The sequence below is a fragment of the Columba livia genome, chromosome 24 (genome assembly GCF_036013475.1).
Source record: "Columba livia isolate bColLiv1 breed racing homer chromosome 24, bColLiv1.pat.W.v2, whole genome shotgun sequence".
NCBI lineage: Eukaryota > Metazoa > Chordata > Aves > Columbiformes > Columbidae > Columba > Columba livia.
Window position 1 is genome coordinate 3434254 of NC_088625.1, and position 14845 is coordinate 3449098.

The 14845-nt window shown below is 57.2% G+C and overlaps 1 protein-coding gene across 1 annotated transcript; it reads left to right on the forward strand.

The window, feature by feature from the left end:
* Nucleotides 1–3774: 3774 nt before the first annotated feature.
* ADAMTS15 (ADAM metallopeptidase with thrombospondin type 1 motif 15) lies at nt 3775–14845 on the forward strand. The gene is made up of 8 exons (XM_021298098.2): nt 3775–4853; nt 8814–8946; nt 9257–9424; nt 9826–10109; nt 10759–10936; nt 11040–11221; nt 11485–11660; nt 12079–14845. Exons 1-8 carry the CDS (start codon nt 3936–3938, stop codon nt 12857–12859), a joined length of 2820 nt encoding a protein of 939 aa, XP_021153773.2. The 5' UTR covers nt 3775–3935; the 3' UTR covers nt 12860–14845.

The following is a 14845-nucleotide window of genomic DNA, read 5'->3' on the forward strand; positions in this document are numbered from 1 at the left end:
TTTCTGGGCATGTGAACTACTAGCAATGCCAGGACCTGAGAAACTGGCTGGGAAAAACAAGCTTTATGTATTTTTCAGCATACCTTGGTATTCCCATAGCAAAGCCTTGCCAGATGCCAGAGGTGACATTATGTGTTGGAACCATGCGGAAAGGCAGCAGAGATGCTCCTGCTCCAGGATGATTTGTTGTGTTGTACATAGATGTGTGCTTGAAGGTGTTTAGCCCCATAAGAGAAGAGGATTTCTGCTTTAAAGTGCTGCTGCCATCCCTGCTGCACAGAACCGCAAGAGCTGCATGGGAAACCCAAGGCAGAGCATCCTCTCCATCTCCAGCCACTATTATCCGAGCCAGAATAAATCTAATTAAATTCAGCACCTCCCTGGACCGAGAATGGGGCAGGTTTTAGGTTACAAAGACCTCCACGTGCTCAGGTTTCTTGTGTATCTCTCCCTCAATGACCCTATCTAGACACAGCCAGTTTTTCTTTTATTTTCTCCAAGCCTTTCTTTCCTGGAAAGCCGCCGAACGACTCGCTTTGACTCATCTTGGGTCCCTGGAGAGGATCCTCCTTCCTGCCCATGTGGTGGGGAGCTGGGAGAGCACAGCCTGAACTTTTGGGTGAGAGCCCAGGCCCCCGATCTGCCAACCTCCCAGCCCAAGACAAGCCAGTGCCTCGCAACGCCGGCTTTTCCCTGCCCGCAACCTTCCCGTTTCCACCTTTGACCTGGAGATCAGGATGGTTTATCTAAGATTATTTCTTCAGTGTACTGGAACATCCAGGAGATGCAAGAAGGTTTTTCCTTAAAGTGTTTTCTAGGCAAAAATCAAAGCCGAATTGACCTTATATACCTCATTATCCGCAGCTGTTCGGTGAGGTCCAAAGGCATCTTCCATCTCCATTCCCTCTTTACCATCTGCTCACCTATATCCAGCTCATCTCCATTAAATCCAAGCAAACTACAGGGTGTGAGGAGCAGCCAGGTTCAGCCCCCAGCACCTGGAAAGATGCTCGGAGACCAAGGTGTTATTTTCAACCAGCTTCTTCAAGTAAATATAAAGTGCTGTGGGGTGCAAACAACTGCTGGGAGGTCCCCAAAGGAGGGACCCGATTGCTCTCTCCTGGCCCTGGATGTCCCATGTGGTGGCTGATTGCTGTAACCTGTCCCTTTGTGTTGGCAGAAGACAAAACAGAGATATATCCCCGTGCCCACCCTGCTTGGAGAGGGATGTGCTGCAAAGATAGAAGCGCCCCGAGCAGATGCCACAACCCCAGGGCTTTGTCTGGGTCCTCTCTGGTGACAGGGACTGGGAAAAATCACACCATGCCCTTGAGCTAAAGGAAAAATAAAACAAAAACATGCCACCCTTCTTGTCTGGAGTGCTACGAGACGTGCCAGAGCTGCCTGTAAAGGGCAAGCCCTAAGGGCAATATATGTTCCATGTACTCAGCAGCTTTTCTACTCACACGCAGGCAGGAAAATGAAGGCAGGAGATGATTTGGCTTGCAAACAAAGCTCTGTCTTTGGATAGGTGACACCCACCTGTTCAGAGAGACGGTGAGAACAGGGGAGGCTGTGGGACCCTTCACTTCAACGCCAAAGATGCTGGCACACCATTAACATCATGGGATGGAGTGAGTCCAGCTAAAACCCCGTGTCTGGTGGGATGGAGCAGTTCTTGGCTCAGACTGATCCAAAACACTCACATTTTCTGCCTGCCCTTCCCTGGCAGGAGGCAATCAGATGTTCTCCAGGCTGAAGGTAAAGTCCTGACACCTCAATTGGGCTCAACCCCTGCAGCTGGAGAAGATCTACCAGATGGTAGGGCTGGAGTTCCTGGGGCAGCAATGACTAATCCTGGCTTGGTGACCTCGGGGCTGGGGTACCTGGAGCGGAGATGCTCTTATGGTGCACATAGGGACCTTCGTTCTGCTCCCTTTTCCATCCAAAACCCAAACAGAGCAGAGGTGGGGAAGGGAGGAAGCACAACAACCTCCCCATCTTGATCAGGAACCCGGCACAGCTTCAAAAATAAGCTCCACTCCCAAAACACCCCCAGGAGCCACGGGCTGAGCTGGATGCTGGTGCTGTGCGGTGGCACCTCTGGGACCATGTGCCACCCTGGATGCTGCTGTGGCCTCTGCGATAAGCTAGTCCTGTTGAACACGGCTGTTCTGTGGGAAGAAGTTCCCTCCCAGCACTTCGAGATGCTCAAGGCTGTGTCCTTTTCCCTTCGTACCTCCACTCCCCATGCTGTCCGTTCTCTCTTTGTGGTCCTGTCGACATCCCCAGACACATTGCACTTTGGCCCGCAGACAAAAATCCCTGATTCACTGAGCCCACAGCGCAGTCAGATGATTATTCTGGGTCACAAGTTCAGCTGCAAGGCACACGACTGAGCAAACCACGGCATGGGACATGCTGGCACCGAAACCAACCAGGCTGCAGCCTGTGGGCTCTTAAGCAACAGTCTTGGCTTATATTTCGTATATGCACAATTTCTTAAGCTGTGCTTGCAGACTTTATTGATGCTTGAAATCACATCAAAACCAGCCTGGCTTTGAGAAGGCCTTAATTTTACCATTAAACCAAGTTGGAGAGCTGGGAAGGAGTGTGGGCTGTGAGGACACACAGCACTTGGGTGCTTGGTGGTAGGTTGGCATTAACTGAAATATCCACCCTTTTATCTGCAAGGGAAAATGACCCATTGGGCACGTTCCTGGGCAGCCCATCCTGATGTCAAAGTGCTTATTGCTGTCAATAAATCTATTCCTCAGCCACAGATGGTTACTGAGGAGTCTCCATCGCTCTCCTTTTAGCTGTCCTGCTCTAAAAAAGATCCCACCCATGATGAGATCCTTTTGCTTCCCAATGATATCAGCTGTTCCAGCATCTTCCCCCATCCCAAATACTGTTCTGTTTGGTGGGCATGGGGAGACACCTGTATATTCCATACAGTGTGTGCTGGGTCTCAGAAGATGGGACACTATGGGTATTAACACTTACCAAATCTCCCTTTGGTGACCCTGGGGGTGCAGAGAAGCTGAGAAGTGGAAATCGCTCCTTTGCCCCTCGGTCAGAGTCACCGAACAGGGCTGGAGTTGGGTAGCGAGGAATGCACTGAGAACTGGTTCCCTGGGGGGAAAAGCACCAGGTAGCCCTGGTCTGGGGACAGAGATGCTGGGGCCGTTGGGGTGGTGGGTCTGGAGGGTCACAGCCCCCACCTCAGCACTGGACTCACCTGGGCTGTGACAAACAGCATAATATCTTCCTGGAGAACCAAACGCTCAGCTGCCAAACAGCAGGTCTGCTGAACTGTCCCCAAGACCAGCGGGGAGCACAGGACCTTTCCTCCTCACTGCACACCCCTGCCCCAACCAGAACCCCCCCTGGGGGGGCACAGAGCTTCATCCTCCCCCTTCCCTTCCAGCGGGACCCCGGCAGCATCCCTGGGGGGCCGGAGCATCCCTGGGGGGCTGCAGCCTCCCCCTCCCCGCTGCAAGAATACAAGTGCAGAGCGTCCCCCCGCTGCCATCCCGCACCCCCACACCGCGGTCCCGTCCCTCCCGGCCCGGGGAGGCGGCGGCAGCCCCGGGCGGAGCGCGGCTCTCCCGGCCCCGCTCCGCTCCGCTCCCGGCCCCCCGCACCGGAGTGGCTGTTGCGGGGCCAAACCGCGCCCCGCTGCCCCCCCTCCCCGCTCCACACGCCCCCCCCTAACGCCGTATATAAACCCGAAGCGCCCCACAAGGCAGGTAGCGGCGGGGCAGGCGGCTCGCACGGCCGCTCCGCTCCCCTCCAGCCCCCGCCGGGTTTTGGGAAGAGGAGGAGGAGGAGGAGGGAGGGAGGGAGGGAGGAAGGGGGGGGCCGGCTGCTGCTTTTTCCCCCCCCTTCATCCCCCCCCACACCGATGCCGCCAGCGTGAGGCTGCCGGGACGATGCTGCCGCTGCTGCCGCTGCTGCTGCTGGGCGCCCCGGGGCTGAGCCTGCCCTCGGGGGGGGCCCCGGCGGACACCGACCTGGTCACCCCCCTCCGCCTGGACCCCGACATCAACGGGCGGCCTTACTACCGCCGAGGTCCCGCCGAGCCCCCCCGGGGAGAGCAAGCGGTGGTTTTCCAGCTCTCGGCTTTCGGGGAGGATTTTTACCTCCACCTCACCCCCGACGCCCATTTCATCGCCCCCGCCTTCGCCACGCACTACCTGGGGGTCGCTCCCGGGGCCGCCCGCCCCCTCCCCGGTCTCCGCCACTGTTTTTATTCCGGGGATGTCAACGGCGATCGGGAGTCCTTCGCCGCTCTCAGCCTTTGCGGGGGGCTCCGGGGGGCATTTGGCTACCGGGGGGCTGAATATGTCATCAGCCCGTTGGCTGGGGGGGCCGGTGGAACCCATCGCCTGCAGCGCCGCAGCCCCGCTCACCCCGTGGGGACCGGAGCATCCCGCTGTGCCGTGGGCTCCGGGCTCACCCCCGGGGTGCTGCAGGCGCTGGACAAATATCGGGGACGCGGCGGGGGGAAAGGGGGTCGAGCCAAGCGCTTTGCCTCGGTGCCGCGTTACGTGGAGACCTTGGTGGTGGCCGACGAGTCAATGGTGAAGTTCCATGGGGACGACCTCCAGCATTACCTGCTCACCCTGATGGCCACGGCCGCCCGCCTCTACAAGCACCCCAGCATCCGTAACCCCATCCAGATCTCCGTGGTCAAGTTCCTCCTCATCGGGCAGGATGACAAAGGGCCCAAAGTCACCAGCAATGCCGCCCTCACCCTCCGCAACTTCTGCGCCTGGCAGAAGAAATGGAACAAGGTCAGCGACAAGCACCCCGAGTACTGGGACACCGCCATCCTCTTCACCAAGCAGGTGGGTGCTGGGAGGGGGTGACCCAGAGGGGCTGTCCCCAATTTCAAGGAGCCCTGCACTGTGCTCAGGTCTCTTGCCACCTGCACTCCACCTCTGGAGGGAGCTGGGGGGGCAGGTTTTGGCCAGCAGCTCAGTGGGTGGGTGAGCCAAGGCAGGTTGTACCCATGGTCAAAAATCTGCATCTCCATCCCCTGCCTGCTGGCAGGAGCCTCAGTGGCCGGTGCCTGGTGTCTCTGGCACCCCAAAACGTGGGGTCCGAGCCCAGAAGAGGAGGAGCGTGGCCCCCGCTTCCCCCTCCCCAGCTGGGAACAGCTCACGGTACCACCTGCCAAGTGAAAACCTCTCCCTGTTTCCTCTGACTCATGGTCCTCCTGAGAACCTGGACCTCTCCTCCGTGCGCTGGCTGCTCTGCGTGGACCCGGTTCAGGGCTGGAAGAAAAGCACCAGAGATACAGCCAGCGCTTGCAGCTCTTATTTTGTGGGGGGGAGGCCAGGGTCCCCCCCGCTGCTGGCTGCATCCCTGCAGTGGGAGAGGAGCCGATTTCTGTGCCAGGATGAGCTCTGCACCCCCCCCACCCTGATAACCTGGGGGACATCGAAGTGGTGACACCACTCCCAGAGCCTCCCCTCAAATGCTCCTCTTCCCCATCTGAGCGTTGGGGTGTCACAGCCTGCACTGCACCCCCAAATGGCTAATTTGGGAGGAGAAGGACCAGCCCAGCTCGAAGGGGACTGTCACATTTTACCCGCTTGTGTCTTCTCCTTCCCCCATCCCTGGCCAGATGTCTTTGACAGGTTGGGAACTCCCTTCAACAGCAGGGAGACTGTTCCCAAAACGTCTTTCCAGGTCAGGCACTCGTGGGTGGGAAGGATAAAGCGTCCAGCTCACTTCAGCTGCCCCGAGCCTGGGGTCAGCGCTGGCTGATGATGTCCTGGAGTAGGAACGATGCTGTGCAGGACGTGTGAGACATTGCCCCACCCATTGTCCTTGTCCCCCCTGCCCTGAGAAAGGGCTGTGTCCTAAATCCAGCTGTAAATCCTGCTGGAGCACAGGGAGGGTTGAACCCCGGCCGGCTGGAGCAGCTCGTGGCTGCAAAGAGGAGGAAACCTGTGGGGATGAGCCAGCTCCATCTCTGGTGGAAACCCGGTGAGGTCACCGGAGCCGCACGTGGGATGGATTCGGTCCCAGCGATTCGAAAGCTGTGGATCGCGGCCGGGCTGCGTTTTTTTAACACGTTGCTAAACCATCCATTCCTGAAATCCCCAGAGTGAGCTCGGTGCAAAGGCACACGATGGAGGAGACATCTGCCTGCCTTGAGTGCATCCATCTGTGGTCCCCTGACACCTTGGAGCTTATCCCCCTGCCAAAAAGCTGTTACATAAGCCCCCGACTTAAATTTCATCTCAAGCGCCGTTGATAGGCAGTTTCCAGTTGTGTCAAGGAGTTGCTGATGAACAGGGCTGTCCCCTCCCGCTCGATTTTTCTCCCTCATGATATCAGTTGTGCTGGATTGCGGATTTGCCTTTGGAAAGCTCGGTCCCGCTCAGCTGGTGGGTGCAGATCTGCTGGGAATCGCAACCATGGGACCTTCACCTTCCTACCAGAGCCGGTGCTTGTCAGAGGGTCCTGCAGAGCATCCAGCCTCCAGCCGCGCTCTTGGAAATCACATTACACACCACGGCAAAGGGCTTGGCCGATCATCCCACCCATCCTGAACCTTGACATCCCACCAGCAAAGGTTTGCTGAACGTCTTTGGCCTGCTGGAAAACCAAAGGGACATCGCACCAAGGAACATCTGTCTGCAGCCTTGTGTGCAGCAGATGCTGCGGGGGAATTGGGAAAGCCAAGGCTCAGCTTTTCAGAGTGGCTTTGGACACATGTGGGAAGCCTCCACAGCTGGGAGAGTGCATCTGACCTGGCCCCTGAGTAGGCGAATTAATGCAATAGCCACAAGGATCCTCTCCAGCTGACCTTCAGAACATCTCAACAAGTTCACAAGGGGTTGAAGTGCCCGTGGATGAAGGTCAGGCTGGCAGGAGAGCCCCAATGGTGCATCAAGCAGGTTCCTTGGCATGATGCGAGGGGCACCAGGCATCCTCCCTTTATTTGGGCTGGCAGAGGGGACATTGGTGACGGTGAGCACACTGTGCAAAGGCAGAGCTGGCCCTTTGCATGCCGCTTTCCCACCTTCAGCCCCTTGCATTTCTCTCTTCTCCCCTCCGTAGCTCCATCCTTGCGTTGCCTCCCCTCCTGAGTGGGCTGGACCCCTGGCAAAGCAGCAGGAGGTGGTTTTGCGGGGGTCAGGACCCCTCATTAGAGCCCAGGGATGCTGGGCTTAGGGAAAGACCTCGTTAAGAGCTGCTCGTTGGTGTATCCCCGCAGGCGAGGTTCAGAGCAAGAAGTGGGTCAGTGTGTCAGTGTAGGTGTTGGGCTGGGGGCCAAAAACTCGCCGCGCCAGTGAGGAAACTGTGTCTCTTCAAAGAGCGGGGAGCTGCGGCCACCTTGTCCCAATGATGCTGTGTCATCCCCCCCTGCACCCCATCTTCACCCCCAAAACCCTGGGACTGCCACAGGGGAGAGCACGAGGCTTGGGCAAGCTGCATCCCTGGGTTAGCTCAGCGTGGCGATGGTGTTGGTGGCATTCTGGGACAGGGAACCCTGTGCCCGGGTTTGCCAGCCCCATTTAGTCACTCTATACTTGCCGGTGGTGGCCGTGCCACCAGGGATGTGGGGTTGTCACCTGCTTGTCCCTGCCAGCATCAGTGGGGTCAGGGATGTGGCAGCGTCCCAGCCGACAAGGAAAATCATTGCAGAGAGCTGAGCCCAGTTGTGTGACAAGGTTTTCCACCAGACCCAAGCATTTCTCTGCCTCATTTCTCCGGAGATCAAGGTCTTGTCTGTGTCTCCAGACTTTGTAGCCACAGGTCTCCTGTTAAAGCCATCTCAGCCCTGGCTGGGGCTCTCTGGAGTTGTCGGGACTGTTATTTACCCACGGCCGAACCTGCCTGAGCGGGAATGCCTTCATCTTGGAAACCTCGCTGGAAATGTTGGCAGAGCCGCTCGTACGAGATTTCGAGCAACCCAGGCGCTTTGGCCGGGCGAGCGCTGAGCATGAATCATGCTTATTTATAGCATGGGAGCACCCGGCGAGTCCCTTACGTCTTCTTTTCACGTGGAAAGCTGCTCTGTGCTCCCTGCACGGTCTCTCCTGCAGCTCCCAGCCCAGCTGGGATGGCACTAAGGGGTGAGGACGATACTCCAGCCCTCCCAAGCCCCTGAGACACCCCAAAAGGGGAAGGCGGCATCCGAGGACAAGGCTATCACCAGGCTGCAGTGGTGGTGCCTCTTCAAACACGGACTTTTTATTTGCACGAGCACCTTTGGAACCCAAAGATGGGCAGATCCACCTACAACAAAACCTTTCATGTCCTCTGCCCTGGCTCCATCCACATGGGGTTCAGTAGTACTTGTGCTGGGGGTGGTTCCTCCTTCCATCAACTGGGCTTGGTTTCTTCTCAAGGGATGGCTGCAATGTGTCTTGGAGAGACAGGAGCCTTGGGAACCTCTGGACCTGCTCCAGGGGCTTCTTGTTGCTAGGAAGGTGTTGAGAAACGAGGTTGAGAAATGGCTCAACTGTGAGCCCAAGGCTGGGTGCCTCCCAGTCCACCCATTAGGGTCTGGTCCTTGAGCTCACAGTCAAGAATGGAGCCAGATCTGACTCCTCTGGGCTGAAACGGTGGCTGGAGAAGACACCTGGGTGGGAAAGGCTGTTGCTGGAGGCACAGGAGGATGCTCTACACAAAGAGCATCCCTGGTGCCAGATGCAAACACATCTGCAGCCTGGTCCAGGTCAGGGTGAGGTTTCCTTACCCCAGCATCTCCCCATGGGGTACCAGGGTGGGGATGGGGAACCACGATGCCCAAGCTGGTCCTAACCCCTTGTCCCCATGTCCTGCAGGACCTGTGCGGTGCCACCACCTGTGACACGCTGGGGATGGCGGATGTGGGCACCATGTGTGACCCCAAGCGCAGCTGCTCCGTCATCGAGGACGATGGGCTGCCCTCGGCTTTCACCACCGCCCATGAGCTGGGTAAGGCTCCCCATCCTCTCCAGAGGAAAACCAGGAGCTGTCTGTGTTCATTTCCTTTGTCCTTCCTTTCCACCAATGGCCACGCATGAAGCAGCCAGGACAGGGATGCTGCTGGCAGGGTGGCTTGTGTGTGCTGGTCCTGCCAGCGTGTGGTCCGAGCACCGTCCTTCCCCTGAGCTGCACACAGCCATTGCAGCCCTTGCAAGGGTCCCCCCTGCTCTGTGCCTCAGTTTCCCTCACTGCAATAAGCTGTAGGGACCCTAATAAGTGGGGTTATTCACGCTGTCCTCCCTTCGTCCCCCCCGCCCAGGCCACGTTTTCAACATGCCCCACGACAACGTGAAGGCCTGCGAGGAGGTCTTTGGCCGGCTGAAGACCAACCACATGATGTCCCCTACCCTCATCCAGATTGACCGTGCCAACCCCTGGTCGGCCTGCAGCGCTGCCATCATCACCGACTTCCTCGACAGCGGCCATGGTGAGCCCTCCTGTACCCCTCGCCCTCTTACCTGCGGGAACGGGATCCGTCCCCATGGCTGGGTACCTGGATGGGCTATAGAACAACTCTTCTCCCCACCCTGTAAACAAAAATTAGAAGGAAACGGGGAGTTCGGCAGCTTTTCTGCATCAGCCAGGCTCCTGCTGGGGTGACATCTGCGGGGGACGGCTCCACCTCACATCACCAAGGGATGGAGTCACTTGGGTCGGGGATGCTCCAACCTCAAAGGCATCACTGGGGTAGCACTGGGTCCCTCTGGAAGTGGGACAGCTTTGGCCAAATCACCACCCCTCACCTCCCTGTGGTGATGCTCTGCCTCCCCATGCTGGTCCCTACACCCACCAAGTGCCCCATTGACGCCCCCATCCCCATCCCCACAGGAGACTGCTTGCTGGACCAGCCGACCAAACCCATCCCGCTGCCCGAAGACCTGCCGGGGAGCAGCTACAGCCTGAACCAGCAATGCGAGCTGGCTTTCGGGGTGGGCTCCAAGCCCTGCCCCTACATGCAGTACTGCGCCAAGCTCTGGTGCACCGGCAAGGCGCGCGGGCAGATCGTCTGCCAGACCCGACACTTCCCTTGGGCTGACGGCACCGGCTGCGGCGACGGGCGCTTCTGCCTGAAGGGTTCCTGCGTGGAGAGGCATAACATCAGTAAGTACAGGGTGAGTACCTGCGCCGTCAGTCCCAAAACACCATCCCGCGGGGGTCACATCGAGGTTTTGGTATCAGTGCCGGCTGAGCTTCCCCATGTGAAAAGAGATGGAGACCCCTTGGGTATTGAATATTCCTTGAGGAGGGATGATGCTGCTCTGCTCCGTCAGCACCAGGCAGAGGTTTTGCTTGTGAAGGGGTGGCTTCGAGTCTGGAGTGTTATGGCAATAGTTTTATTTTCACAGACGTAGTTGTGTAAAACTTCAGTTAGGAGATGAAAATAAAGTTAGTGCACTAAGAAAGCGAACTTTGGCGAAAAGCTGGAGGTGAAGGGGATGCAGCAGACAGACTTTTTAGCAAGGCCTGCAGCCATAGGACAAGGGGTGATGGTTTTAAAATAAAAGAGGGGAAATTCAGGCTGGACATGAGGAAGGAATTTTTACACAGAGGGTGGTGAGAGCCTGGCCCAGGTTGCCCAGAGAGGTGGTGGATGAACCATCCCTGGAGACATCCCAGGCCAGGCTGGACGGGGCTCTGAGCACCCTGAGCTGGTGAAGATGTCCCTGCTCATGGCAGGGGGGGCACTGGGGCAGCTGGGAAGGTCCCTTCAGTCCAAACCATTCCATGATCCCACGCTCTCACCCCGTCGCGTCCCTGCAGGTGGACGGTGGCTGGGCCAAGTGGGCGCCCTATGGGCAGTGCTCGCGGAGCTGCGGCGGTGGCGTGCAGCTGGCCAAGCGGGAGTGCACCAACCCCGTCCCCGCCAACGGGGGCTCCTACTGCGAGGGTGTTCGCCTCAAGTACCGCTCCTGCAACCTGGAGCCCTGCTCTGCTGCAGGTGAGGTGCACGGACCTATGACAACCCCATAAAACCAGCACTGGGCTGGTCCCTAATCTCATGCACATCCTCATTTTTAATTTTATTTATACTTTTTTTCCAGTACCGGGAAAGAGCTTCCGTGAGGAGCAGTGTGAGGCTTTCAATGGCTACAGCCACAGCACCAACCGCCTCACCGCCTCTGTCTCCTGGGTCCCCAAGTACTCAGGTGTCTCGCCCCGGGATAAGTGCAAACTCATCTGCCGGGCTAATGGCACTGGCTACTTCTACGTGCTGGCACCCAAGGTGGGTGAGGGATCCTCAGGGTCAGCATTCGGGCTCTAGGATGACTCCAGAGAACTTGGAAATTAATTCATTTTCCTTGCCTGGTGGGAGGTGAGGTTGTAGAGGACGGGAATCCACGAGGCTGGTGGGAATCAGCCTGTACGTGTCCACTTATTTACTCCAGGGCTGTGGAAGGTCTTCCTCCAGGTTTGTAAAGGTGCCTGTGGGTTATTCCCATAGTCCTGGAATAGAGGATGATGATTATGGTGCTTACCGTTGTGCAGGTTGTGGACGGCACCCCTTGCTCCCCAGACTCCACCTCGGTCTGCGTTCAGGGCAAATGCATCAAGGCGGGCTGCGATGGGAAGCTGGGCTCCAAGAAGAAGTTCGACAAATGCAGCGTGTGTGGAGGAGACAACAAGAGCTGCAAGAAGGTCTCGGGCTTGTTCACCAAACCCATGTAAGTGTTGGGGGACCACGTGTGCTCCCCCATCTCCCAGCTCTGCTTTTTTGGGGTGGGTGTAGGAAGGTTGTGGAGATGGTGATGGGGCCAAATGAGCAAACTCTCCTGGTGCTGGTGTACATCACTGTCTGGAGACCTGGGCCAGCTCTGAAGGAGAAGCAGGACACAGCTAATGTTCTATCAGCTTCTGCTGATGGAATTATTTCTGGTACATCCATATCGTTGAGCCAGAGCTGAAGCATCATCTCAAAGCTGGTAGACGATACTCAGCGTAGGGAGGAGACTCCAAACGATCTTCACGGGGAGGAAGGTGGGAAGATCTCAGGGCTGTAGCTGCAGAGCTGTGGGCTGAGGACACATCGTAGAGGGATGTCCCCTTTTCTGATGGCCTCCCCTGCCTGCTCTTCTCTTCCAGGCACGGCTACAACTTCGTGGTGGTCATCCCCGCCGGCGCCTCCAACATCGACATCAGGCAGCGCGGCTACAAAGGGCTGATCAGCGATGACAACTACCTGGCGCTGAAGAATGGGCAGGGCAAGTACCTGCTGAACGGCCACTTCATCGTCTCGGCCGTGGAGAGAGACCTGATGGTGAAGGGCAGTGTCCTGCGCTACAGCGGCACCGGCACCGCTGTCGAGAGCCTCCAAGCCTTCAAACCCATCCAGGAACCCTTGACTTTGGAGGTGCTCTCCGTGGGGAAGATGACCCCTCCCCGCGTACGCTACTCCTTCTACCTCCCCAAGGAGAGCAAGGAGGACAAATCCTCCTACAAGAAGGAGGGCAAGACCCCGCCGGACCTCAACAACAGCGTCCTCAGCCTCTCCAACCGCTTGGACAGCGGGCGGCCGAGCTACAAGCGTCCCTCCTACAAGTGGGCAGCGGGCGGCTGGGAGGCTTGTTCCGTCACCTGCGGGGACGGCTTGCAGAAGCGCTCGGTGGCTTGTCGCGACTCCCACGGCCACCCGGCCGCCGAGTGCGACGCGGCGCAGCGCCCGGCTGACGTGCGGCTGTGCGGGGAGCCCTGCCCGGCCTGGGAAGCTGGGCCGTGGTCCCCGTGCTCCAAAAGCTGCGGCCGTGGTTTCAAGAGGCGGGCGCTGAAGTGCGCGGTGCCGGCCGGGCGCTCGCTGCCCCGGGAGAGTTGCAATTTTCGGAGGAAGCCGCAGGAGTTGGATTTTTGCACCTTGAGGCCGTGCTGAAGGGGTTTGGTGGTTCCTCTGGCTGGATGCAGGCAGGGGGTGGGAGAGGGGGAGATGTCCATAGCACATAACGAATGGGGAAAAAAATATGAAAGAAAAAATAGGAAAAAATATTAAAAAAAGGGAGCTGGGTGTAGGGACAGAGCACGCACACCCCACGCACCCCGGAGAGAGGGATTTTACCAACCAGGTCGCTCGGAGACAGAGCGGGAATGAACATCTACCTCGAAGCTGCCGAACGATGCAAAAACCCACTGGCGGAGGCTGGAAATGGATGGGGGACGGATGGGAGCGAGGAGGATTGCTGGATGGATCCCAGGACAGGCGGGGAGATGCCCCAAAATTGCACAGTCGAAGCCTCCCCCGTCTTCCCAGGGCCAAACCTACCTCCTCCCACCCTGAACCCCCAAACTCATGCAAAATGGGACCAAACAAAAGGATTTACCAATGCAAATGATACAGTCCATCCACCGGCGTGATGAGCTGTTGGTCCTGATGCCTCCAGGACTCGCTGGCCGATGACTTTGCAGCCCGGAGAGCCCCAGCGGCATCGCCAAACCGGGCTGGAAGGTGGCGGCTTTATTTTCATTTTCTCCTCATGTTTATGACCTGACCAGTGTAGATTGTTTTTTATGGTGCTTAACTCTGTAATTGTTTTTAACCTTCTTCTCCCCTGTGGATGTAAACCTTGTGTCGTGGGGATGGCGTTATTCCCAGCGGGCTCTCACCTGGCTGAGGTTTTCCTATGGTGCTTTGGGATGGGGCTGTGTGAGCATCCAAGATGCTCCTTTACTCCCCGGTGCAGGGCAGGTTGTAAACCCGCCTGACATTTTTCAGGGCTAAAAAGGGAATTCCAAAACAAAAAAGCAACAAGCAACTGTACTGTAGTACCACGGCGGGGTCAGGCGCAGCCCCGCCAGTCGCCGGTACGTGAATTTGCTGTGGAAATGGTGCTCGCTGCTTAATGGGACCAGTACGGCATGCCCAGACATCCCACCGCCCCCTGCCCTTCGATCTTTGGGCCATGTTGGGTTATTTTTGAGATATCCTGAGCTGAACTCTTGCAGAGCTGGGGCAGCATCCCCAGCGTCGCTTTTGAGCTGCAGGAGCAGAAGATGAATTCGGGTCTGGGGTTTTCCTGGGAAAAGGGGCGTGCACAGAAAAGACTGAGCCACTCACTGCCCAGAGCATCTACAGCCAGTTTTCCCCCCCGAGGTTCCATGCAAGGGTTTTTTTGGTACCTCAGATGGTTCTGTAGCATTGTTGTGGTCAGAGGCTGTTTTACTGTCCTATACACCGCCCTCTTCCCAACGAGCCTTTAATGCATCATTTGAGTCTCTTGCTCAGATCTTCCCATCAGGGACCACTTCACTTTGTTTTGCTTTTCCACTGATGAAGGTGCCTCTTAATCTATGAGCTGGGACTAGTTGGAAAAGACCTTTAAAATCATCAAGTCCAACCATTAACTCAGCGCTGCCAAGTCCACCACGTCCCAAGAACCTCATCTACAACGTAGATCCAACCTCCCTGGATTTATGTCATGCCTTTTCGAACACAGGAGTATTTTGGGTCTCCACGCTGCTCGACAGAGCCAGGAGCAGATGTTGCGGTCGCTCTGCAGGGGACGGGATTTAATGTTCTTGGAAATCCCTTCCAGGTCTCCATTCCCATGAACGTATCACCCATTTTTGGAGGGTTTTTCCCTGCGTAGCCAAGCCCGCTGTGCTTTGGTTTGGGGACAGAGCTCCAAGGAGCTGCCCTTTTGTGTCTCGCCATCCAAGAGATGGTTTTGAAGCCACCAAGAAATTGTCTCCCTTGTTCACGGTGGGAGCGATTTCTTGCGTGTGGTTCTTTTGCCAAGTGTGCAGCAAAAGGACGGAGATGCCGATCGTACTGGCTGCTTTGTGTATACCATGTATACTAAATATCAATCTCTGCTGTTTGTGCGTCAATAGCAAACCTGAAATAAAACCGTATTTAAAGTCA

What these genes read in the sequence shown, in the direction of transcription:
- ADAMTS15 (XM_021298098.2), top strand. Translation starts at nt 3,936, where the DNA reads ATGCTGCCGCTGCTGCCGCTGCTGCTGCTGGGCGCCCCGGGGCTGAGC. An exon ending in CCATCCTCTTCACCAAGCAG is followed by an intron (nt 4,854 to 8,813) that starts GTGGGTGCTGGG and finishes CATGTCCTGCAG; the next exon opens with GACCTGTGCGGTGCCACCAC. An exon ending in ATAACATCAGTAAGTACAGG is followed by an intron (nt 10,110 to 10,758) that starts GTGAGTACCTGC and finishes GCGTCCCTGCAG; the next exon opens with GTGGACGGTGGCTGGGCCAA.